We start from the raw sequence: 26,960 nt of genomic DNA on the forward strand, positions 1-26,960 counted from the left end.
ATAGGGACTATATGAGGGCTTATACTCTATATAGTGAGGGCTAAGTGAGGGCTAAAACGGTATTTAGGGGGCTATATGAGGCTAGCACTGTATGTAGGGGGCTATGTGGAGGGCTTATACTGTATACAGGGGATATGTGAGGGCTCATAGTGTATATAAACTATGTGGGGACTCACAATTTACATAGTGAGGATATGCAAGGATCATACTATATATAGGGGCTATCTTGGGGCTTATACTGTATATAGGGGTTATGTGAGGTTCATACTGCATATAGGGGGCTATGTGGGGAGTCATACTGTATTTAGGAGACTATGTGGGGGCTCATACTGTATATAGGGATTATGTGAGGGATTATACTCTATATAGGGGGCTATGTGAGGGTTCATACTGTATATAGGGGCTATGTGGGGCTAACACTGTATGTAGGGGGCTATGTGGAGGGCTCATACTGTATACAGGGGATCTATGAGGACTCATAGTGTATATAGAGAAACTATGTGGGGGCTCACATTGTATATAGTGAGGCTATGTGGAGGATCATACTATATATAGGGGGCTATTTGGGGACTCATACTGTATATAGGGGTTATGTGAGGGTTCATGCTGTATACAGGATGCTGTGTGAGGGCTCATACTGTATGGAGGGGCTGTGTGGGGGCTCCTATTGTATATACAGAAACTGTGGGGCTCACACTATATATAGTGAGGCTATGTGAGGGCTCCTACTGTATGTAGGGGGCTGTGTGGGGGCTCATATTGTATATAAACTATGTGGGGGCTCACACTGTATATAGTGAGGCTATGTGGAGGATCATACTATATATAGGGGCTATTTGGGGACTCATGCTGTATATAGGGGTTATGTGAGGGTTCATGCTGTATACAGAAGGCTGTGTGAGGGCTCATACTGTATGGGGGTGGCTGTGTGGGAGCTCATACGGTATATAGAGATATTTCAGCATACTTAATTCTGCACAATATTAAGTGATAATATTAATATAATAATTATACTTAATATGTTGATAATATTGAGCAGAATTACTTTCAGCCTATTGGTTCAGTCTCCACAACAGTCACAGTATCTCATGTGGCCCCTTGGAAAAATTAATTGCCCACCACTGCTATAAAAAAGTTTTCTTAAAGCATTCAATCAGTACTAGACACATTATGGACAGGAGCGGAGTTGGTTCTGAAACAATGAAAACTCAGACAACCCCATTCATTAATTATCCATAACGTTAATGCCATATAGCGGTGCTTTAGGTTGCAGGTCTGAGCAGTTCGCCACACAGGAGTCTGCACAGCTAGAATTTCCATTACGCAAATTATTATAGAAGTGGCAGTCGAGAGGATGATGAGAGTCAGGAGCTGCTAACACATTTCCAAGTGACACTTTTTATTTCCACTCAGAGTCTTCGAGGCCCCTCGCTCCCTCCATGTCACTACTCATGACCAGGCGGCACATCACTCCGACCGGTGACATCTCCGCTCTTGGCTGTAGGGACCTGCTGTGCTGGTTTTATAGTCTGCATTGTGTACAAAGGTAATGAATATTCTTAAAGTAGTCAACCGTGGTGTGGAGATGACTTCATCTAAGTGGTTAACGAGCAGGACTGGTATGTAAAGCTTCAAGGAGGCAAATAGGCTTCAGCAATGTATACAAACCTGGCATTCCCCAGCGAAGACACAGTCAGAGGTGATACCACCGCAGCCTGGACCTCAGGGACGGAAAATGTATTTATAGTGTTTAAGAACAGAACATTCAGGTTCCATCAAATAAAGGCCATTACTGTAGATAAAGCAAAAGCATTCAGTTGTGGCCAAAAGTTTTGAGACTGGCACACTTTTTAGTTTTCACAAAAGTTTTGCTTCTTCAGTGTTTTTCGATCTTATAGTCGAATGTTTTCACAATTACTATGGTACAATTATAAATATTTCTTACGTTTTTACACTTTTAAATAGAAAACTGCCAACCAGTGGTGGGGATGTGGTTGGGCTACATAGAAGCAGGGTTACTAGTCCTCTCCTGCTGGTAAAATTGTGATTTTATCAAAACTACAGCAAGCAGCTCAGCAAGTGACACATCACTGGAATCAGGGTCTTTGCCCCTACATCATGCTGCTCTCACATTTGGTGGCAAAACCTGGTGACAGATTCCCTTTGAGAAAAAAATATACACTGCTCAAAAAAAATCAAGGGAATACTAAAATCCCACATCCTAGATATCACTGAATGAAATAGTCCAGTTGTAAATCTTTATTCATTACATAGTGGAATGTGTTGAGAACAATAAAACCTAAAAATTATCAGCGTAAATCACAACTAATATCCCATGGAGGTCTGGAGTTGGAATGGTGCTCAAAATCAAAGTGGAAAATGAAGTTACAGGCTGATCCAACTTCAATGGAAATGCCTCAAGACAAGGAAATGATGCTCAGTAGTGTGTGTGGCCTCCACGTGCCTGTATGACCTCCCTACAACGCCTGGGCATGCTCCTGATGAGGCGGCGGATGGTCTCCTGAGGGATCTCCTCCCAGACCTGGATTAAAGCATCCACACTCCTGGACAGTCTGGTGCAACGTGACTTTGGTGGATGGAGCGAGACATGATGCCCCAGATCTGTTCAATCGGATTCAGGTCTGGGGAACAGGCAGGCGAGTCCATAGCATCAATGCCTTCATCTTGCAGGAACTGCTGACACGCTCCAGCCACATGAGGTCTGGCATTGTCCTGCATTAGGAGGAACCCAGGGCCAACCGCACCAGCATATGGTCTCACAAGGGGTCTGAGGATCTCATCTTGGTACCTAATGGCAGTCAGGCTACCTCTGGTGAGCACATGGAGGGCTGTGCGGCCCTCCAAAGAAATGCCACCCCACACCATTACTGACCCACTGCCAAACCGGTCATACTGAAGGATGTTGCAGGCAGCAGATCGCTCTCCACGGCATCTCCAGACTCTATCACATCTGTCACATGTGCTCAATGTGAACCTGCTTTCACCTGTGAAGAGCACAGGGCGCCAGTGGCGAATTTGCCAGTTCCCGGTGTTCTGTGTGCTATCTTTCCCTGAGGAAGCCGCCTGTCTTGCGGTGATACGCATGGGATCCTATCTCACACCTTGTTCCCCCTTTTTTGTCCATGCTGGCTCCGTCTCCAACATTTGGATCTTTGGCATCAGGGTATATCTATCTTTAGACTCTGGCATCTTTCATCTTTGCCGTCTCTATTTGCCTTCTTATTGCTTACTCTGTACTGCAGTTTTTCTGCTAATACGTTATTAAGTATTTCCCTGAATCCATATGGTACTGTGACATTGGTTTAGTCATATGTATTTTTCATCTATTTATGTTGTTTGGACAGATGTATATTAGGACTGATGATTGACTATTACCTAGGAGCCAGTTTCTGCATATTTTGCACTTTTTGTATTTTTTGTACATTATTTGCATTTATTCTCTTGGGGGGATCTTTGGTGTAAGCTATCATTACCCCCATATTAGGGCATGATCTCTGTATAGGTATCTGTTTGCATTTTAGTGTTTTTAATTGTTTTTTTGTGCTGTCTATTTCTACCAATAAAGCTTTTTTGACTTCTATACAATTTGAGGTGTTCCCAATATATGGGCATGATCTTTTTTCTTTGTTGTCTCACTTGGACAGGTGACTTGTAATCCAGCTGTCCTGCCGGTTTCTGCTGTGAGACGTGGAGTTCTTCACATCCCCGGTCTTCCGGCTACCTGTGTCTTTGCTCAGTAGGGAAGTAACTCAGTCGCAGCTAACCCCCCAGTTCTTTACTCTCCTGCACTTCACTTCCCCTACACACTCACTACAATCTGTTCTGCTTTAGCCTTCTGCTCTTTCCAGGAGCTACAGCACCTCTCGTGACTGCACGGCCCCTCTCTTTCCTCTCTGCCTCAGACTGCTCCAGTCTGCGGTCTGGCACTCAATGCCTCACTCTCCCTCCAGACCAGAATACATATAGGGGAGCCACCAACAAGCTGGATCAGAGCTCCCCCTTCTGGCCTGGAGTATGAACATGTTGCATGCTTGTGATTACCTGATAAGAGAGATCCTTCCTTGCTTCCAAGCGTGACATCACTCTCCCCACGAGGAAAGCAATGCTACTGTAACAACCAGGAACCTGGGGTGTTACAAGCACAACCCCCATCTGTGGACGTGGGGTACTCAGGCCATCCTCATGGAGTCATTTTATAACCGTTTGTGCAGATATAATAGAGTGCAGGGTTGAGTATGTCACCACGGAACAGACAGACCAACTGTTGGGGGGAATTTATTAACAGGGACAATATTCTCCTCGCAGGGAGAAAACAGTAGAAAATGAACTGAAAAGATAATGGTGCAAAATATGGGAGTCAAACAGTGTAACTGAATTAAGCAGGATTTCTTGAGGAAAAGAACACTTATCAGTCTGATGAGGACTTGCTTGAAGGGTCGTCTTCCCCAAAGTAGGCGCCGAGAAACAGCAGCACTTGTCGTCCCTCTGTTGTCCGTGGGCTGAGTAGTCTCTCAGAGCCCGCGGGCTGGGGTTTCGGGAGTTAATGTGATATGCACAGGCTCTGAGTCTATAGCTTTTGCAGCACTGCCTATCCCGGGAAAACGATGCTCAGTCTATTATTAAGTCTCCTAACAGGAATCAGGGGCTCTGCACTGATAAGGTGGGTACCAGGGGTCATAGTCTCTGCACGGGTGTCAAGGTGCCCCTTTCCAGTCACAGCAGAGTCTGCTTTCATGTACTCACAAGATGCAGTCTTTCTGGGCAAAAATATCCCTGCATTTGTCCTCTGACCGGGAGCCCTCTCTCCTCCCTGGAGTGCAGCTGCGTCCTGCCCTGACCTCTGCACACGCTGCTCTGCCACTTGCGCACGCACCTTTCCCGCTCTCTGCCCAGCTTCCTTCCTGTCCCAGTCTCTAAGTCTGCCCCCCGGGGAACCTGTAGCACAGCTCAATGGTTCCAGGCACGGAGCAGAGAAGGTAACAGCCTCCATACTCTTCTTGTGTTCCACCTCCTTACACAGACACATGAACATTTGTGGGCTGCTGGAAGTCATTTTGCAGGGCTCTGTCAGTGCTCCTTCTGTTCCTCCTTGCACAAAGGCTGAGGTAGCGGTTTTGCTGCTGGGTTGTTGCCCTCCTACGGCCCTCTCCACGTCTCCTGGTGTACTGGCCTGTCTCCTGGTAGCGCCTCCAGCCTCTGGACACTACGCTGACTGACACAGCAAACCTTCTTGCCACAGCTCGCATTGATGTGCCATCCTGGATGAGCTGCACTACCTGAGCCACTTGTGTGGGTTGTAGAGTCCGTCTCATGCTACCACGAGTGTGAAAGCACAACCAACATTCAAAAGTGACCAAAACATCAGCCAGAAAGCATTGGTACTGAGATGTGGTCTGTGGTCCCCACCTGCAGAACCACTCCTTTATTGAGGGTGTCTTGATAATTGCCAATAATTTCCATCTCTTGTCTATTCTATTTGCACAACAGCATGTGAAGTTGGTTGTCAAACAGTGTTGCTTCCTAAGTGGACAGTTTGATTTCACAGAAGTTTGATTTACTTGGAGTTATATTCTGTTGTTTAAGTGTTCCCTTTATTTTTTTGAGCAGTGTACTTTTCTACTACAAATATAACCGATAAAAAAACATTGGTTAATCTCCAGCAATCTCCCTTAAGTATAAGATGACAAGGTTCATGCTGCCATTCTCTTAAACTAGGGAAATAGGAAGACTGGGAGGTGTCCGGCCCCCTTGCCCTGGAATAGAAGCTGTCGTTATACAGTCTAGCACCAAGCCAGACCCCATACTGAGTTTTCCATAAGAATCTTGTATACCTATGTGCAAATATGTAAAAAAAAATAAAACAGACATAAATCTAATGATATCTCCATACCTATACCTAGAGACTTCAGCTAGAGGAAAGAAGCTGTTACCATTAGAAATGAAGGGATTCTTTACTGTAAAAGCACAATGGACCTTACAGGCACACAAAGTTTTGATGGGTGATAAATAATCAGAATTTAAAATGGAGTCTGGATAACCTTCTTGTAGATCATCTATTGGGGTAATATTTCACCTTGTGGAGACCACCAGTAGGTATGGGGAGTCTTAGAAGAAAGCAAAAACTCTCTCTGGTGCCAATTGTTGGTCCAACCATTTATTGAATGTTGAACCCTTAATGGGAATCTGTCACAAGCTTTTTGCTACCTCTCCTGAGAGCATCCTAATGTAGGAAAGGAGACCCAGTTATGTATCACTTAGTTTACTGGGTGCGGCAGTTGTGACACAATCAGAGCTTTTAGATATATCAGAGCTCAAAAAACCAACCCAACCGACACCACAGCTTTCCGTGTACATTGTCTATTGACAGTGAGCTGCTTATTAGAGGAGGGGGCGTGGTCAGACCAGGGCTCACATGAGCTTTAGTCCAGGCAGTGATAATCTCCTGGTGATAAAACGTTCATTATATTGAAACAGCAGCACACAGTAAAATAAGTGACACATCCCTGAAATCTGTGTCGCAACCCCTAAATCATGCTGTACTCAGATTAGATTGCAAAAACCTGCTGACAGATTCCCTTTAAATACACGGCTGTTTTGGGGGTTTTGTTTCTCATCTGCAAAGAGCAGGGTACTGGCTCGTTGGGTGTGCAGACAGCTTTTCCTGGGATCCGTAGATGGATGTGCAGCGCCCCAGAGTCCTGGTCATTGCAGTACTGTGGCTCCGCCACTAAGGGGAGCTATGGTACGTCCGATGGCACTGAAGGAGTTCATCTGGACAGGTATCACAGACACCAATACATTTCACAGCCGGGCCACCAGGGGGAGCTAAGGGTTCTATTCATTAGACCACTCCCCACCATTGTGGGTAAACTGGGGGTCAGGCAGGAAGTTAGACAGAAAGCTGACTGGGTTGGAACCAGGCAACACCTTGTGGCAGAGGGTGTTGTGGGAGAAGATTCGGTAGGGCCCCTGTCGGGGGTGGGATCCTGACAGAGGCTTGGCAACTTGAGCGAACGTAACGGGACCGTGCCTGCTCAGTATAGCGGCGGTGCCCAAGGAGGGACTGGAAGCGAGATAGATTGTGCTGAGTGAGAAACGAGATCAAAGCAAGAAGGAGAATACCAGTAGGGGTCGTGCTGTAAGACCGAGGCAACATCCTACTGAGGCGCACAACCGGCGGCCGGAACGCCGAGGGAGTATTACAATATTCAGCTTCAATCAATACTCTAAACCACGGCAGGACAGTCAGTCTAAGGCGGGCTGTCTCACCTAAATCACCTATGCAGTCGGGGGGCAACTTGTGGAGAGGGGCGACTCTAGGGTCCCGGAAGAGCTCCGAGCCTTCCCGTCATACGGGTGCGTCCCAACCATAACACCTGGGAGGGACGGAAGATTAGCAGAAGATCATCTAATCGAGTTGTGAGGGAACTTAAGAAACGGACACAACAGTTGTGGGGACTTTCCGTAAGCACAGCAGGGAAGGACCACAACACATAGCGCTAGCAGGAAGGCACAGATTTCCACCTGTTAAGAGAACTCTGGAGGTGCCATTGGACCGGCCGGACTTGCGCAGCCTGGTTATCCGGATTCCGGACTGAGGACCCAGAGATCTTCAGTAAAGAGGTAAAGAGACTGCAACCTGGTGTCCTCGTTATTTACTGCACCGCACCACTACAGCATCACCACCTCCATCATCTATCCACATCTATTACTGTACGCCCCTCAGCAGGGTCACGGACCGGGCCTAGCCACCGTGACAACCCCAGAGCAGAGACTCAGAGGCCCGGTACCGGGTACCCCTCGGCCCTGCGGCAGTGGGGGCGCTACAGATGTCTCTTTCTTTTGGAGGAAACTTATATCCTTAGTCATATTTAAAGGGTCAGCATTAATTTATAGAGTAGATAGTGCTAACTCCAATATGTGGCACTAAACAAATAGTGTTCTTTTCTCTAGTAAAGAGCTAACTTGTATACTGTTTTTTTAACTCCCGGGAAGAGTTCTCTGGCCTGTAAGTCTCTCTACATTAGCGAGCAGAAATGGTTGGCCCTATGAGCCATATTAAAGAAATTTTACTCTGCTTTGCACTGATGAAGGGCAAAACCCCTGAAACAGCTGTCTGCAGATGGCTGGAGACTCGAGTTAGTTTGCAAGGCTTGCCAACAGGTTGGACGGTGACTTATAGGATAGCTGGCATTAGAGTGTAGGAGAGCTAATTGGTATTTTTTGAAGTTGAGAAGACATTTTCCCCCCAAATACAGACTTTGGGTGATGATGATTCATGATTCGCCTTCCTCTGTGCAAACACTTCAGGAGACTGAACTATGCGGATTGTCTATTCTTGCTACGTTACTATGGACTCTATGCGCTCGCGGGTTTCTATCCTTGTTTCTGACACTTTTACACCGTCGTTAAGCCATATGCCTCGAATCAATGCAGCTCAGTGTTGCGATGGTTAATACAGATCTCTTATGGGAAAATCAATACTGCTGATCAGCCCTGGGCATACAATGTTCCAACAAGACCTGATGATGTGCGCTCATAAACAGTCATTCTGCGCTCGCGGACATATCTGCCGAGTGGTCAATGGAAGATTTATATAACTCTCCATTAAATAAAATAAATTCTGTCACAATGTTCCGGAGATGCAGTTTATCTTGTTGCTGAAGCAGTAATTATCCTTGACTATGAAAGTGCAGCACACGGTGTACGTCGGAGAGCGAGCTGCACTCTCTGCAAACTTTACACTCCTGCCCTAAATCTGTCTGGTGAGAGCTCCCAGGTAAAGTAATTACATTTATCAGGATCAGTCCTTATAATTACTTTTCTCTTATTCTCTTCACTTTTTTTCCAGACATTTTTAACAGTATTAACAACTATCCCATTGTGTACTTTTATAGTTTCCATTTTCCCTTTACTATACTTATTATAACTGCACTCACTATTCTGCTGGTGCAGTCACTGTGTACATACATTACATTACTGATCCTGTACTGATCCTGAGTTACATCCTGTAGATCTTTTTAAAAAAAAATGAAAAACATAACAATAATAATAACAGAAACAAAGCAGAAATATCAGCCAGAAAATAATTAGTATAATGAACGCTGGTCCAGCCGCTCATCCTCTCCTCTCACACATATTATATATACAGAATAATAACTAACATTAAGTACTCACACCTTCTGGTCCGGTCACCAAACTAAACAAAAACAAATAAACAATAGCAAACAAAATCTATATACATAAAAACACATTGTTTTTTTAAATATGTTTTACATTTTTGTTATACTTATTTAAAAATGTTAAATAAAATAACCACAAACTATACAAATATATAAAATACTAAGCTAACTACCACCCAACACTCAAGCTCACCATTCCCAACCCTCGCACTGAGCTGAGAGCTGGTCCTGCGACTCATGCCTCAGTCCATGTCCAACGTCCATAGGCCAGATCAGGCAGTGCCAGTTTTCCTCCAAACACCCCAGTGTCCCATAGTCCCACAAGATAAACCCACCTCCCCCTTTTCCCACCACCCAACCTAACACCTACACCCAAATTCCTATATACAATATATACAATATATACAGCAGCACACACCACAATAACCACAAATCACGAAGCCCAAGTTCGGCGCCTGCAGCTCTACATCTCTGAGGAGAGGGACAGACAGGGTTTCCCTACTTTGAGGGATATTGCAGGGGCCCGGGTAATCAGCTGTAGTCTACCCAGTACCCCCGTGACAACGTCATGATGTCATAACAAGAAAGCGACTCGTTACAAGTCATCACGGTCACTTTCTTGACTTGGTTTTGGCGAGACACCACCTGAACAGCAAAGTCTCGCCAGCCAGGCTCATTTTTTGCCAACTCATAGTTCGACCAGAAGAGCTCAAGCCCCTCTGGCCGAACAAAGCTGGTATCAAACTCAGGTGTGGAATAGGGATGCATCAAGGCATAGTTGTCAATCGCCTTGAAGCCCATCCTCAGCAGGAGCTCCACAACCTTCAACCTTGGAGGACACGCATCACTGCCCCTCCACCGAAGACGGACCACATTCCTACGCACACTACCCAACCCGACTGTTGGGAGGGACCAAACTGTATCCCCCCTCTTTGCTCTCAGAAGGACCCGAGGCCATGCCTCTCTATCCAGAAGGATAGATCAACCTTACGACCCTCTACCATTAATGATCTCTCCTCCTTCTTTAGAGCCTCCAGGAGACGCCATTGCAACATGCCGTTCCAGAGCCGGGAGATGAGGAGGATGCCCTATTTCCCCCAGAGGTGATAGAGGTATAACTCCTGACAGGTGTTGCCACCATCGGGGGGGGGCAACCGGTCCAGTGATCACATCAACAGCATCACTATTACCCACCTCCATAACCCCCTCACCCTCCACCAAACCAGCAACCACACCACTAGACAAAGAGGTTTCCTCATCCATACCCAACACCACATTCACTCCTGCTGGACCAGTGACAACAGGGGGTGACATTTTGACCTCAGCATCATCAGGCACAAGGGGCTGAGTATCCTCCACAGAACTGGAGGTGACCTCACGCCTGGTTTTATGTGTGCCCTCCGCATCAGTTGATATTTTCCGCTGCTTCATGGTTGTTACCAGGCGCCGTTGATCTTTAGCTGCTGTGAGGCACCGCTGATCCTTAGTATCAGGATCTTGTTGACTAGCAGCGCCAACACAAAATAGGACTTTGGGAGGACCAGAACTCCCAGCCCCAACAACCCCTTCACACTGCCGCTGCTTCTCAGCTAAGTGATCAGCGGCAACAGCATTCAGGGGCTCCGAGACTACCAGAGCTGCCCCTACACTGGGCTGCTCCCCCCTCCCAATGAGGAGCGCACCACAGTATCATGGCCTGACTGTTCGGCCGCTGCCGGGCCGCCCTCACTGTCCAGCCTCTCTGCTGATGCACCTGCTGCTATGTCCCTGCTACTATAAGCAGAGACGGAGCTCTGCGCCTCATTACGTTGCTTTGTAATCTCCCCGCTCCTTTGCACTGGATCCACAGCAGAACCCAGGCTGGGCTGGGCAACGGGGCTTATACAGCGAGCTGACCCTGCAGCCAACTCAGGGGGTACAGTGAGGGGGGCAAATACATAGTTTACTGCTTCCTGTAGTTTTGGCTTGTTGGTTTTCTTTGTCTTTTTATTCTGGCCCCCAAGTGCCTCCTCTGGTAAATCATCACGAAGATGGAAGTTCTGAAGGCACAGTGGCTTGATCTCAGCCATTAGTGCCCCTCCCTGGCTGCTGTTGTCACTGTCCTGCCCAGAGCCAGCAGAACTGCGACCAGATGTTAATTGTTATGGTCCCAATGGCAGGGGACCTCAGAGATTACCGCAAAGTCTGCAAAACATAAATACTCGCTCTTAGGGAAGTGGTAACTAGGCTGACCATATACCTGATCCTAGCGCAAACACTAACAGCAGCCGGGGAACGTGCCTACGTTGATCCTAGACGTCTCGCGCCAGCCGGAGAACTAACTAACCCTATCAGGGAAAATAAGACCTCTCTTGCCTCCAGAGAAAAGACCCCAAAGAAATACAAGCCCCCAACAAATAATAACGGTGAGGTAAGAAGAAAAGACAAACGTAAGAATGAACTAGATTTAGCAAAGAGAGGCCCACTGACTAATAGCAGAATATAGTAAGAAGACTTATATGGTCAGCAAAAAACCCTGCAAAATATCCATGCTGAATATCCAAGAACCCCCAAACCAACTGACGGTGTGGGGGGAGAATATCAGCCCCCTAGAGCTTCCAGCGATATCAGGAATCACATTTTGTACAAGCTGGACAAAAAATAAGAACAATGCAAATGATCAAAAGTACGAAAGCAGGACTTAGCTTATTTTGCAAAGAACCAGGACCTGAAGACAGGAGCAAACAGAAGAGAACTGATTACAACGATGCCAGGCACTGGACTGAGAATCCAGGAAGTTTAAATAGCAACACCCATGGTCTAACGAAGCAGGTGAGTACCAACCTGGTAAAAGAAAATCCAAGTGCCAAATCACTAGTGACCACAAGAGGGAGCCAAAAGGTATAGTTCACAACAGTACCCCCTTTTAAGGAGGGGTCACCGAACCCTCACCAAGACCACCAGGGCGACCAGGATGAGCAGCGTGGAAGGCACGAACCAAATCGGTCGCATGAACATCAGAGGCGGCCACCCAGGAATTATCCTCCTGACCATAGCCCTTCCATTTGACCAAATACTGAAGCCTCCGTCTAGAGAGACGAGAATCCAAGATCTTCTCCACTACGTACTCCAACTCGCCCTCAACCAACACCGGAGCAGGAGGCTCAACAGCAGGAACCACAGGCACAACGTACCGCCGCAACAAAGACCTATGGAACACGTTGTGAATGGCAAACGACACCGGAAGATCCAAACGAAAAGAAACCGGGTTAAGAACTTCCAAAATTTTATAAGGACCAATAAAGCGAGGCTTAAACTTAGGAGAGGAAACCTTCAGAGGGACATACCGAGAAGACAACCAAACCAAATCCCCAACACGAAGTCGGGGGCCCACACCGCGGCGGCGGTTGGCAAAACGCTGAGCCTTCTCCTGTGACAACTTCAAGTTGTCCACCACATGATTCCAAATCCGCTGCAACCTATCCACCCTATCCACCCCAGGACAGTCAGAAGACTCAACATGACCCGAGGAGAAACGAGGATGAAAACCAGAGTTGCAGAAGAATGGCGAAACCAAAGTAGCGGAACTAGCCCGATTATTAAGGGCAAACTCCGCCAATGGCAAGAAGGTCACCCAATCATCCTGGTCCGCAGAAACAAAACATCTCAAATAAGCCTCCAGTGTCTGATTAGTTCACTCCGTTTGGCCATTAGTCTGAGGATGAAAGGCAGATGAAAACGACAAATCAATGCCCATTTTAGCACAAAAAGATCGCCAGAATCTGGACACAAACTGGGATCCTCTGTCGGACACGATATTCTCCGGAATGCCGTGTAACCGAACCACATTCTGAAAAAACAAAGGAACCAGATCGGAAGAGGAAGGCAACTTAGGCAAGGGTACTAAATGGACCATCTTGGAAAAATGATCACACACCACCCAAATGACAGACATTCCTTGAGACACAGGAAGATCAGAAATGAAATCCATGGAAATGTGTGTCCAAGGCCTCTTCGGGACGGGCAAGGGCAGAAGCAACCCGCTAGCACGAGAACAACAAGGCTTAGCCCGAGCACAAGTCCCACAGGACTGCACAAATGACCGCACATCCCGTGACAAGGAAGGCCACCAAAAGGACCTAGCCACCAAATCTCGGGTACCAAAAATTCCCGGATGCCCTGCCAACACCGAGGAATGAACCTCGGAAATGACTTTGCTGGTCCATTTATCAGGAACAAACAGTCTGTCGGGTGGACAAGAGTCAGGTCTACCAGCCTGAAATCTCTGCAACACACGTCGCAAATCAGGAGATATGGCCGACACGATTACTCCCTCTTTAAGAATACCAGCCGGCTCCGAGACTCCAGGAGAGTCAGGCACAAAGCTCCTAGAAAGAGCATCAGCCTTAACATTCTTCGAACCAGGCAGGTACGAGACCACAAAGTCAAAACGAGAGAAAAACAATGACCAACGAGCCTGTCTAGGATTCAGGCGCTTAGCAGACTCGAGATACATCAGATTTTTGTGATCAGTCAAGACCACCACACGATGCTTAGCACCCTCGAGCCAATGACGCCACTCCTCAAATGCCCACTTCATGGCCAACAACTCCCGATTACCAACATCATAGTTCCGCTCAGCAGGCGAAAACTTCCTAGAGAAAAAAGCACATGGTCTCATCACAGAGGAACCAGAGCCTCTCTGCGACAAAACAGCCCCAGCACCAATCTCAGAAGCATCCACTTCAACCTGAAAGGGAAGTGAGACATCAGGCTGGCACAAAACAGGCGCCGAAGTAAACTGGCACTTCAGCTCCTGGAAGGCCTCCACGGCTGCAGGAGCCCAATTAGCCACATCAGAACCTTTCTTGCTCATATCCGTCAAAGGTTTAACAACGCTAGAAAAATTAGCGATAAAGCGACGGTAGAAATTAGCAAACCCCAAGAACTTCTGAAGACTCTTAACAGAAGTGGGCTGAGTCCAATCATGAATAGCTCGGACCTTGACTGGGTCCATCTCCACAGCAGAAGGGGAGAAAATAAAACCCAAAAAGGAAACCTTCTGCACTCCAAAGAGACACTTTGAGCCCTTCACAAACAAAGCGTTATCACGCAAAACCTGAAACACCATCCTGACCTGCTTCACATGAGAATCCCAATCATCCGAGAAAACCAGAATATCATCCAGATACACAATCAAAAATTTATCCAGATACTTCCGGAAGATATCATGCATAAAGGACTGAAACACTGAAGGGGCATTAGAGAGCCCAAAGGGCATCACCAAGTATTCAAAATGACCTTCGGGCGTATTGAATGCAGTTTTCCATTCATCTCCCTGCCTAATGCGCACAAGGTTGTACGCCCCACGAAGATCTATCTTGGTGAACCACTTGGCACCCTTAATCCGAGCAAACAAGTCTGACAATAGTGGCAAAGGATACTGAAACTTAACAGTGATTTTATTCAGAAGCCGATAGTCTATACAAGGTCTCAAAGACCCGTCTTTCTTGGCCACAAAAAAGAATCCCGCACCGAGAGGGGAAGAGGATGGACGAATATGCCCCTTCTCCAAAGATTCCTTGACATAAGAACGCATCGCGGCATGCTCGGGTACAGACAAATTAAATAATCGTCCCTTAGGAAATTTACTGCCAGGAATCAAATCTATAGCGCAGTCACAGTCCCTATGAGGAGGAAGAGCACTGGACCTGGACTCACTGAATACATCCTGATAGTCACACAAATACTCAGGAACTTCTGAAGGAATAGAAGTAGCAATAGACACCGGCGGAGAATCGCAATGAATTCCCTGACAACCCCAACTTGACACAGACATAGCCTTCCAATCCAAAACAGGATTATGGGTCTGTAACCATGGCAGACCTAAAACGACCAAATCATTCATTTTATGCAGAACAAGAAAACGAATCACCTCCCGATGTTCAGGAGTCATGCACATGGTCACTTGTGTCCAATACTGCAGTTTATTTTCCGCCAGTGGCGTAGCATCAATTCCTCTGAGAGGAATCGGAACTTTTAAAGGCTCCAGGACAAAACCGCAGCGTTTGGCAAACGACAAGTCCATAAGACTCAGGGCAGCACCTGAATCCACAAATGCCATAACAGGGTAGGAAGACAATGAACAAATTAAAGTCACAGACAAAATAAATTTAGGCTGCAAATTACCAATGGTGACAGGACTGACAACCTTGGTTAGGCGTTTAGAGCATGCTGATATAACATGTGTAGAATCACCACAGTAAAAACACAGCCCATTCTGACGTCTATGATTTTGTCGTTCGGTTCTAGTCAGGATTCTATCACATTGCATTGAGACAGGTGTCTGTTCAGACAACACCGCCAGAGGTTTAGCGGATTTGCGCTCCCGCAAACGCCGATCAATCTGAATAGCCAGCGCCATAGAATCATTCAGACTTGTAGGAATTGTAAAACCCACCATCACATTCTTAACCCCTTCAAGTCGCGGCCCTTTTTCGTTTTTGTGTTTTCGTTTTTCGCTCCCCTCCTTCCCAGAGCCATAACTTTTTTATTTTTCTGTCAATATGGCCATGTGAGGGCTTATTTTTTGCGGGACGAGTTGTACTTTTGAACGACATCATTGGTTTTAGCATGTCGTGTACTAGAAAACGGGAAAAAAATTCCAAGTGCGGTGAAATTGCAAAAAAAGTGCAATCCCACACTGGTTTTTTGCTTGGCTATTTTGCTAGGTTCACTAAATGCTAAAACTGACCTGCCATTATGATTCTCTAGGTCATTACGAGTTCATAGACACCTAACATGACCAGGTTATTTTTTATCCAAGTGGTGAAAAAAAATTCCAAACTTTGCTTAAAAAAAAAAAAAAAAAAAAGTGCCATTTTCCAATACCCGTAACGTCTCCATTTTTCGTGATCTGGGGTCGGGTGAGGGCTTATTTTTTGCGTGCTGAGCTGGCGTTTTTAATGATACCATTTTGGCGCAGATATGTTCTTTTGATCGCCCGTTATTGCATTTTAACGCAATGTCGCGGCGACCAAAAAAACGTAATTCTGGCGTTTCGGATTTTTTTCTCGCTACGCTGTTTAGCGATCAGGTTAATGCTTTTTTTTAATTGATAGATCGGGCGATTCTGAACGCGGCTATACCAAATATGTGTAGGTTTTGTTTTTTTTTTATTGTTTTATTTAGGATGGGGCGAAAGGGGGGTGATTTAAACTTTTATATTTTTAATATTTTTTTCACATTTTTAAAAACTTTTTTTTCCCACTTTTGCCATGCTTCTATAGCCTCCATGGGAGGCTAGAAGCAGGCACAGCCCGATCGGCTCTGCTACATAACAGCGATCATCAGATCGCTGTTATGTAGCTCAAATGCAGGTGTGCTGTGAGCGCCGACCACAGGGGGGCGCTCACAGCCACCGGCGATCAGTAACCATAGAGGTCTCAAGGACCTCTATGGTTACCTTCCTGACTCATCGCCGACCCCCGATCATGTGACGGGGGTCGGCGATGACGTCATATCCGGCCGCCCGGCCGGATGCGGTAGTTAAATGCCGCTGTCTGAGTTTGACAGCGGCATTTAACAGGTTAATAGCGGCGGGTGAATAGCGATTTCACCCGCCGCTATTGCGCGCACATGTCAGCTGTTCAAAACAGCTGACATGTCGCGACTTTGATGTGCGCTCACCGCCGGAGCGCACATCAAAGCAGGGGATGCGACATGCGCAGTACATGTACGGCGCATGTCGCGAAGGGGTTAATGGCTTCAGAAAGGCCATTTCTGAAATTTGCGGCCAGAGCACATTCATTCCATCGAGTAAGCACGGACCACTTCCGAAATTTTTGGCAGTACACCTCAGCTTCATCCTGGCCCTGAGAGATGGCCAGTAGAGCTTTTTCTGCCTGAATTTCAAGATTAGGCTCCTCATAAAGCAATCCGAGCGCCAGAAAAAATGCATCAACATCCGCCAATGCCGGATCTCCTGGCGCTAATGAGAAAGCCCAATCCTGAGGGTCGCCATGCAAGAAGGAGATAACAATTTTTACTTGCTGAGCTGAATCTCCGGACGAACGAGGTTTCAAAGATAGAAACAATTTACAATTATTCCTAAAATTCCTAAATTTAAATCGATCTCCAGAGAACAGCTCAGGAATAGGTATCTTAGGCTCTGACATAGGACTGCTAACAACAAAATCCTGAATGCCCTGCACACGTGCAGCAAGCTGATCCACACTAGTAATCAAGGTCTGAACATTCATGTCTGCAGCAAAGTTTCAAGCCACTCAGAGATAAAGGGGAAAAAAAAACAAAAAAAAAAACTCAGAACTTCTTTTCTTTTAATCCCACTTCAGCAATGCATTAACTATTTATTGGCCTGGCATACTGTTATGGTCCCAATGGCAGGGGACCTCAGAGATTACCGCAAAGTCTGCAAAACATAAATACTCGCTCTTAGGGAAGTGGTAACTAGGCTGACCATATACCTGATCCTAGCGCAAACACTAACAGCAGCCGGGGAACGTGCCTACTTTGATCCTAGACGTCTCGCACCAGCCGGAGAACTAACTAACCCTATCAGGGAAAATAAGACCTCTCTTGCCTCCAGAGAAAAGACCCCAAAGAAATACAAGCCCCCAACAAATAATAACGGTGAGGTAAGAAGAAAAGACAAACGTAAGAATGAACTAGATTTAGCAAAGAGAGGCCCACTGGCTAATAGCAGAATATAGTAAGAAGACTTATATGGTCAGCAAAAAACCCTGCAAAATATCCACGCTGAATATCCAAGAACCCCCAAACCGACTGACGGTGTGGGGGGAGAATATCAGCCCCCTAGAGCTTCCAGCGATATCAGGAATCACATTTTGTACAAGCTGGACAAAAAATAAGAACAATGCAAATGATCAAAAGTACGAAAGCAGGACTTAGCTTATTTTGCAAAGAACCAGGACCTGAAGACAGGAGCAAACAGAAGAGAACTGATTACAACGATGCCAGGCACTGGACTGAGAATCCAGGAAGTTTAAATAGCAACACCCATGGTCTAACAAAGCAGGTGAGTACCAACCTGGTAAAAGAAAATCCAAGTGCCAAATCACTAGTGACCACAAGAGGGAGCCAAAAGGTATAGTTCACAACAGTTAATGTCACTTGCCCTGCAGGGAGTTCGCTGCACGTTGCCTGCGATTGACTTCACAGGCCGCCAGGTGGGGATTTCTGCTGGTCATCATTCTCCTCCTCATCATCATCATCCACCTGGCTCTCAGGCTGCAGCCCCATCTGCCTTTGCTCTCTGTTATCAGCCATTTCTCAAAATCTGTCTTCATTTTGCAGTTTTTCGTTAAATGGTCCACTTTTCTCTCTAATAAACGCTTTTCTTACCTCCAATTTATTGATGTCAAGTTTAAGCCGCTTTACCTCCGCCTGGAATTGCATCTTCCTGGGTTTGGAGGCACCTGCAGCTTTATAGCTTGTGCAGCGCAACTCCTCCCGGAGCCTCCTCAGGGTCTTACTCGCCTCTTCATACTCACGGAGGTAGCTCATGACCCGGGAGGCATAGGTGGACACAGACTCCCGGGGTCTCTGCAGTGCCCAACCCTCCTCAGTGAGGTCGGCCTCACCTCTGTGAGAACTCAGCTTTCCTCTGGAAAGACCGCCATCTTGCACACTAGCAGGCCTCCATGTTGGAAGCCTTGCAGCTTCTCTGGGTCTCTGCAGACCTGGGTGGAGTAGGAGCCACATTGCTGGGACTCCTGGTGGAGCGTCTCACCCCCAAGTCCTCTGATGTGCAGGCTGGTTGCTGGTTTCTTCTGCCCCCCCGCCAGCCTGGTCCGGAAGCAAAAGCCTGGGACTTGGCTCCTTCACTCATCCCAGGAAACCCACTCCCTCCCTGATTAAGAGAGAGAGCAGATGCCTGGGTGGAGAGGTGGTGGTTCTCTGGAGCTCAGGAGCACACAGCAGGATCAGCAGCAACCACACCCACAATTAGCACAATGAGCAGCAGCTGAGCAGAGCTGCACTCTTCTGCTGGTGTAGTCACTGTGTACATACATTACATTACTGATCCTGTACTGATTCTGAGTTACATCCTGTATTATACCCTAGAGCTGCACTCACTATTCTGCTGGTGCAGTCACTGTGTACATACATTACATTACTGATCCTGAGTTACATCCTGTATTATATTCCAGAGCAGCACTTACTATTCTGCTGGTACAGTCACTGTGTACATAGATTACATGACTGGTCCTGTACTGATCCTGAGTTACATCCTGTATTATACTCCAGAGCTGCACTCACTGTTCTGCTGGTGCTGTCACTGTGTACATACATTACATTACTGATCCTGGGTAACATCCTGTATTATACTCCAGAGCTGCACTCACTATTCTGCTGGTGCAGTCACTGTGTACATACATTATATTACTGATCCTGTACTGATCCTGAGTTACATCCTGTATTATACTCCAGAGCTGCACTTACTATTCTGCTGGTGCAGTCACTGTGCACATACATTATTGATCCTATATTATATTCTAGAGCTGCACTCACTATTCTGCTGGTGCAGTCACTGTGTATATACATTACATTACTTATCCTGTACTGTTCCTGAGTTACATCCTGTATTATACTCCAGAGCATCTCTGAGTAGCAGCATATAGTAATCTTTGGTCATGTACCCTGTATCACATCTAAAGTCACTGTGCAGCCCCTGCCTAAATGTGGCACTGACTGCACTGACTGTAGCACTGAGCCATATAGTGGCTGAAATAAGTATTGAATATGTCACCAATTTTCTAAGGAAATATATTTCCAAAGGTGCTATTGATATGAAATTCTCAACAGATGTTGGTAACAACCCATCCAATCCATACAGGCAAAGAAATCAAACCATAAATGTCTGTAAATTATGTGTAAAAATGAGAAATGACACAGGAAAAAAGTATTGAACACATGAAGAAAGAGAAATGAAAAAAGCCATGAAAAGTCATGACACCAGCTGAAATCTATTAGTAATTACAATGCAATCCTGCCACTTAGTGAAAAATAATATCAGCAGGTTCAACTGATGGCCTATAAAAAGATGTCTCATTACTAAGGAGCCACACAAGAAACATCTCATAATGGGTAAAACACCAGTGAGCTGTCTCAATACCTTTGCAACCTTATTGTTGAAAAACAATACTGATGGCATTGGCAGAAGAATTTCTAAACTACTGAAGGTTCCCCTGAGTACTGTTGAGGCTATAATCCAGAAATGGAAACAATTGTTTCAAAGAAAACAATAAGCAATGCACTCAACCTCCATGTTTCACCACACAAGACTCCATTTCTGAACAAAAAGTATGTTCAAGAGGACTTAAAGTTTGCTAATCAACATTTAAACAAGCCTGTGAAATACCGGGAGAATATAGTTTGGTCAGATGAGACTAAAATTGAACTTTTTGGATACCATAGTACACACCATGTTTGGAGGCCATAAGGCACTGCATATTGCCCCCAAAACAACACACTATGAGTGAAATTTCAAGGTGCGACCATCATGGTATGGGGCTATTTTTCAGCATACGGCACTATCGAACTTCATGTAATTGAAGGAAGGATGAATGTAAAAATGTACTGAGACATTCTTGATAAAAAATTAGCTGTCATCTACCAGGATGATGAAGATGAAATGAGGGTGGACATTTCAGCAAGACAGTGATCCCAAACCCATAGCCAATAGAGCTCTCAATTTGTTTCAGAGAAAGAAAATTAAGCTGCTAGAATGGCCCACCCAATCACTGGACCTAAATCTACTAGAAAAAGTATGGAAGGAACTAAAGCTCAGAGTTCATAGAATGAGCCCACCACGGGACATTCAGGATGTGAAGAGTGTTTGTGTGGAAGCATGGGCCAAAATTACACCTGAGCAATGCCTGCGACTAGTTTCTCCATACAAGAAGCATCTTGAAGCTGTCATCGCCAACAAGGGCTTTTGTACGAAGTATTAAATAAATTTCAATAAACATGTTCAATACTTTTTCTTGTGTCATTTCTCATTGTTACATCTATGGTTTGATTTCTTTGCCTGTGTGGATTGGATGGCCTGTTACCGACATCTGGTGAGAATTTCATGTGAATAGCACCTTTAAAAATATATTTAATTAGAAAATTGATGACATGTTCAATACTTATTTCGGCCACTGTTTGTACTTCACGCACCATCATATGAGCTTCTTACACACAGCTCTGGCATATGTATAAACCCATATAGAGTGAGATGCCACAAATAGGTTCATTGCTTTCCTGTGTAATGTAAGCACAATTACTTCAATCCTTAGCTTGTGCTGAGCAGCCTAATTTCCTAATGGTTTGTACTGTAATTGTGTTAGAATTCAACGTAATTACTGACCATACTCTGGTAGTCCAGTGACCGAAGCCCCCTCCTAGATCCCACTGCAGCCGCCCATTACACACACTCATGCCACACAAGCACCACAGGGCTGGGGAGATAACATCAACATGTATTCCCCCATTCCATCCCTGAGGCATGGAGCATGCTCAAGGAGGGATTCCGCTGCCGAGTGGATTTAACTCATCGGTGTACTGAATGTGTGTACTGTACAGGTGTAGCAGAGCTGAACTCATCATGTACTACAACTCAATATGTATGGTGATACAATATTCATGGATACAGCACTGCTACTCTTTCTTTTTCTCCATTACATGAATCCTTTGGTTTTGCAGACATTGTGGCACTAAAACTCCCAACATAAGAATAATAAAAAAAAAAAAAATCTAAAAATGAAATGTTGCAGAAATGAAATGGAAGATAGAAAGCTCATTAGAGAAGGTGCGATAAAGGTCAGGGCATCACGGTGAACAAAAAGTTCGATTTGGTATACTGGTATATATTTTCACCAAAGGGTTTTAACTTTTAATTGAGTAGAAAATGATGTGATCATGATTTTAATTGATATTGTAAAGTGATTTTTATTTACCTTCAAAAAGAACGCGCTATCCTTAAAGGGGTTGTCCACCAATGGAATTTTTTTTTTTACTTAGATCCATGTGTTTTTGGCTAAAAAATAATTTCTGAGTTTCATTACAAATATTGCACCATTTGGCTTCCATAGCCTCTGTATAGCGCTGCCGATCGCTGGCTGCAGAATTAGTTAAAGGGAACCTGTCACCCCTAAAATCGCGGGTGAGCTAAGCCCACCGGCATCAGGGGCTTATCTACAGCATTCTGGAATGCTGTAGATAAGCCCCCGATGTATCCTAAAAGATGAGAAAAAGACGTTAGATTATACTTCACCCAGGGGCGGTCCCGCTGCTGGTCCGGGTCCGGTGCCTCCCATCTTCATCAGATGACGTCCTCTTCTGGTCTTCACGCTGCGGCTTCTGCGGGGGCGTATTTTGCCCTGTTGAGGGCAGAGCAAAGTACTGCAGTGCGCAGGCGCCGGGAAAGGTCAGAGAGGCCCACGCCTGCGCACTACAGTACTTTGTTCTGCCCTCAACAGGGCAAAATACGCCCCCGCAGGAGCCGCAGCGTGAAGACCAGAAGAGGACGTCATCTGATGAAGATGGGAGGCACCGGACCCGGACCAGCAGCGGGACCGCCCCTGGGTGAAGTATAATCTAACGTCTGTTTCTCATCTTTTAGGATACATCGGGGGCTTATCTACAGCATTCCTGAATGCTGTAGATAAGCCTCTGATGCCGGTGGGCTTACCTCACCCACGATTTTGGGGGTGACAGATTCCCTTTAATTAAGAATACGTCGGTGAGCTCTCAGTGACGAGTTTGTAATTCTTCTATTTATCTTTTTTCTGAGCTGCTGATTTTTGATCACAGATTACACCAAAGTTGAATGTTCAAGGTCAAAAAAAAGTAAAACATGCAAAATTTTTAATAAAACCCAATTGGAAAAATGATTTTTAGCTCCAAAGACATGCAACTGAGTAACAATGCTCCTCAAAGTGGACAACTCCTTCAAACCTACTTTCACACCAATGTATTACATGGATCTTGTACTAATCGTTGGTCTCCTGACTGTCTCAATGGTCTAGGAGGCCTCTTGTTTGGGTCAGGAACTAGCCGGTAAGTCTGGGCATTGCGGTCCCTACACGTGTCATGTAATATGCTTGTTTTACAGTAGCCCTAGAGTTATATTTTCATGTGCAAAATGGTGCAGCCAATTCCTGCATGGAAAAATTCTGAGAAGTATCACCATTGTTCTGCACTGGTGGAACAAGAAGCCGCCTGAAGAATTGTTGGGTCACTTTCATCAGATGCTTCACGACTTTTGAAGCTTGGAGACGTTAAAGGTTATAATATTATAAGACGAGTAGTTTTGACATTGCTCTGAATATCTTCATTATTTTTAATGATTATTGACTGTTTTTCGGGTGGGTTCCAGGCATAAGACACTCGCAAAAACCCTAACAGTGCCGTAAATGGCTGCCTTGCACCCCACGCGCTATATACAGGAGTGAACACCACGCAATGGTATATGCACCATGCACCACCATGGAAACTCCCCTTACAGTACCAACATTGTGCATGAATTTTTAGGAAATATCATCTATACCCTAAGGACAAAATACACATTGAAAACTGGCAGATCATGCGGATTTCACCTTTGCAGCGCGTGGGGTGAAAAATTCTGCAAATCCGTAAAATTTCTTCTAAAAAATCCACAGTGTTTTTAGTTCCTGCAGATTTTCATTGCAAAAATTCCCATATACAAGAAGTACTCGAAATCTCCAAGAAGTCTATGCTAAAATAATGTACTCCATGAATGTGATTTTGACACGTGATCCTGTCCGAGATCATATTGCCAAGACATTGTGAAGGATCCGTCGTCCCGCTCGCAGTGTCATATGTCACTTTTACTTGCGGGTACAGTAAGCAGCACTGTGTAAAACTGGTGTCATATACGGGAAGAAATGGTTCCCAGTGTAAATATTACACAATAGGAATAATAATAATAACGCATCACGGCGTCAGGCGCCATCTATAACAATTTACCTTTGCTTTTTCTATTTTCAGCAATGTATATCTCTGAACACGTATCATGGCGTATGTTAGTGACTGGCATGCAAAAGGTTAAAATGATGTGTCTCCCTTCTTAGTAAACACTCTTGCCGGTTTGAAAGAAGCACACAGATAATGAGGTCTATCAGGATTACTTTACAAGTGTTTATATAGGTTCTAATCCCTCAGCTCTGCAAAACTCAAGTTCTGGTGTAGCAGGAGATTCCTATCTGGGTAATGTAAAGTGCTGGGGTCTTTTTAGTTTCTACTGAGTCAGAGTTGTGGTGTCCATCCTGTGGTCTTCCAATCATTGCGAAACTACAACAGCATGTTGGGTGTCATAGTTTTAGGTTATGGCTACATGGTCACTTTGATTGCACAACCTTAAAATTGAAGTAGTGGATAAGTGGTGCAAAAAAATTGCAGTTGGATGTAATTTATGTCGTGGTCTAGGATGACAAAGTGGTGTGCAACCTTGGACCAGAAATTCATCAGATTTGGATTTTTGCATCAGTCGTTTTGAGGTTACACTATGTCATGTTGGCAATCATCAGATCCGATGGTGAAATGTGATCTTCATGTTGCGCAACCAAAGTCACTTTCTAGCCCTAATATTTCAGATAAGGGAGTGAGTGGGTAACAAAGCAAAATTCTAGGGTACCAATGGTAGCATGAGTGAGTAAGTAAGAGAGCACCAAGGGTAAGATGACTACATTAGAGGTGGCAATAAGGGTGGCATAAGTACGTTAAAAGGAACCTAGGGTAAGATGACTACAGTAAAGGGCACCAAGGGTAACAGGTTCGGTAGGGGGTGCGAAGGGTAAGATGACTATGTTAAAGGGTAAAAGGCGTAACATAAGAACGTTAGAGAGTACGAATGGTAACATGACTACATTTGAGGGTACAAAGGGTAACATGATTACGTTAGAGGGTACCACGGGTGAGATGACTAGATTAGAGGAAACCAAGTGTAACGTGGCTACATTAGCAAGGGTAAGAAGACTATGTTAGAGGGTGTCAAGGGTTGAATGACTGTGTTAGAGGGTGCCAACGGTAATATGACTATGTTAGATGGAGCCAAGGGTAACATGACTACTTTAGAGGGTAAAAGGCGTAATATGACTATGTTGGAGGGTACAAAGGGTAACCTGACTACATTTAGAGGATACCATGGGTAAGATGACTACGTTAGAGGACACGAAGTGTAACATGACTACTATAATAAGGGAAAATTACTATGTCAGAGGGTGCCAAGGGTAAGATGACTATGATAAAAGGCATAACATAACTGCGGTAGAGAGTGCAAAGGGTAACATGACTGCATTGGAGGGTGCCAAGGGTAACATGACTACGTTAGAGAGTACGAAGGGTAACATAACTGTGTTAAAAGGTACCAAAGGTAACATGACTGTGTAAATAAACCCCCCAAGACAGACGGACACTGATAGTATTGATAATGACTGCTCGTACCCCGAAGGTTCCCATAGACTTGCTGTATACCTGTGCTCCTCCACGCTCCTATTCTCTGCTGTCTTCCAGTCAGGTAAGGTGCTAGCACATAAGACCACCATGGAGACAATGACAAAAATAATTGATATCACAGCCAAGATTTGGGCTGCCAAGGATGAGGTGGGCTCCTCAAAAGTCCTCCTCATACGTTCCAACCACTTCTTTTCCCCTGGTGCCTGGAGGTCCTCGACTGCAGTCTCATCAGGCTTGGTTTCATCAGACATGTAGGTGTAGGTGTCTGACATGCGGTCATCCAGTCTTCTTTGACAACAATATTCTAGTTGGGAACACTCCAGCCCCCAGTAGATCATCTCATTGTAAAAGGAAAGCTCGCACATTTGGGGTACGAACCTTAGTTTGCCATACTTAACATACATCATGATAAAACCAAATGCCTCCGAATGCCTGTCAAAGAAATACTCATTGCTCTCCTGGTCATAATCATCACAAACCTCTAAGACATCTTTCTCCGAGGAACATCCATGGAGCCTGCTCACCCTCCTGAGTGGAAAATCCTTAATCACATCCTGGGAAAAGGAATATCTGTCACCCCCAACATTAAGGATAAAGGGGTCCCTTGAAAAGTTCATTGCTGAGGCCAAACAGTTGGGTGCTGTCCTTCAGTACCACCCAGGAGCAGGTGAAGGACAAGCTAGAGTTGTGCTTCTCACCTTAAAGTTTTAGCTCTGCTTGCACCTCCTGATTGCTTCCAGCCTGTCTCCCCTGGAGGTTCCAAACAGATCGCTGGTACATTACACAACATGTTTAATAAGAGGAGTAGAAGATCTCAAGGCACCAAGGAAAAGTTCAGAAGAAATTCTTGACCCAGGAGGTCTTGTGAGTATTCCCCTTCTCAAAGTCTTCTTGTTCTTCCCACACAGACATTAGACCACACAACATATCAGGTAGTAACTCTTCAGTGATTGAATGGAAGAATAGGAAATCTACCAAGAAGGGAGGGAGAAGTGCTGAGAGCCACCAGCTCTGCTGCCTCCTGATCTCCAGTGTCTGCTGAACTTTACTCAATGTGAGAAGCTCTCAGAGAGGAGGACATGGAGGAGGAGGAGGAGGGATGGAGGTGGGAGCAGGCTTGTGTCTACAGAAACCTCCCTGGTGCTGTTCTGTTTGTGTCACATGAATGTAATGTAGGTCTACAGTACATGATCAGCAGATCTGCAGAGCTCCCAGCACTGAGGGCAGCACAGCACAAGTCTCCAGTGCAAATGTCCCTGCTGCTTATAACAT

The 26,960-nt window shown here is 45.5% G+C and overlaps 1 protein-coding gene across 2 annotated transcripts in view; it reads right to left on the reverse strand.

Annotated features, from left to right (window-relative positions):
- The window catches only part of KCNG3 (potassium voltage-gated channel modifier subfamily G member 3), a 54,857-nt gene extending 28,132 nt beyond the window's left edge, over positions 1-26,725 (reverse strand). Inside the window, exon 1 of one of the 2 annotated variants that reach the window (XM_077282374.1) lies at positions 25,677-26,725. In XM_077282374.1, coding sequence (XP_077138489.1) covers positions 25,677-26,305 — 629 coding nt within the window. In that variant the 5' untranslated portion in view covers positions 26,306-26,725. The remainder of the gene's footprint in view (positions 1-25,676) is intronic. The other variant, XM_077282376.1, reaches the window with a different exon arrangement.
- Between the last annotated feature and the right edge of the window lie 235 nt (positions 26,726-26,960).

This window comes from Ranitomeya variabilis, chromosome 2 (genome assembly GCF_051348905.1).
Source record: "Ranitomeya variabilis isolate aRanVar5 chromosome 2, aRanVar5.hap1, whole genome shotgun sequence".
Taxonomy (NCBI): domain Eukaryota; kingdom Metazoa; phylum Chordata; class Amphibia; order Anura; family Dendrobatidae; genus Ranitomeya; species Ranitomeya variabilis.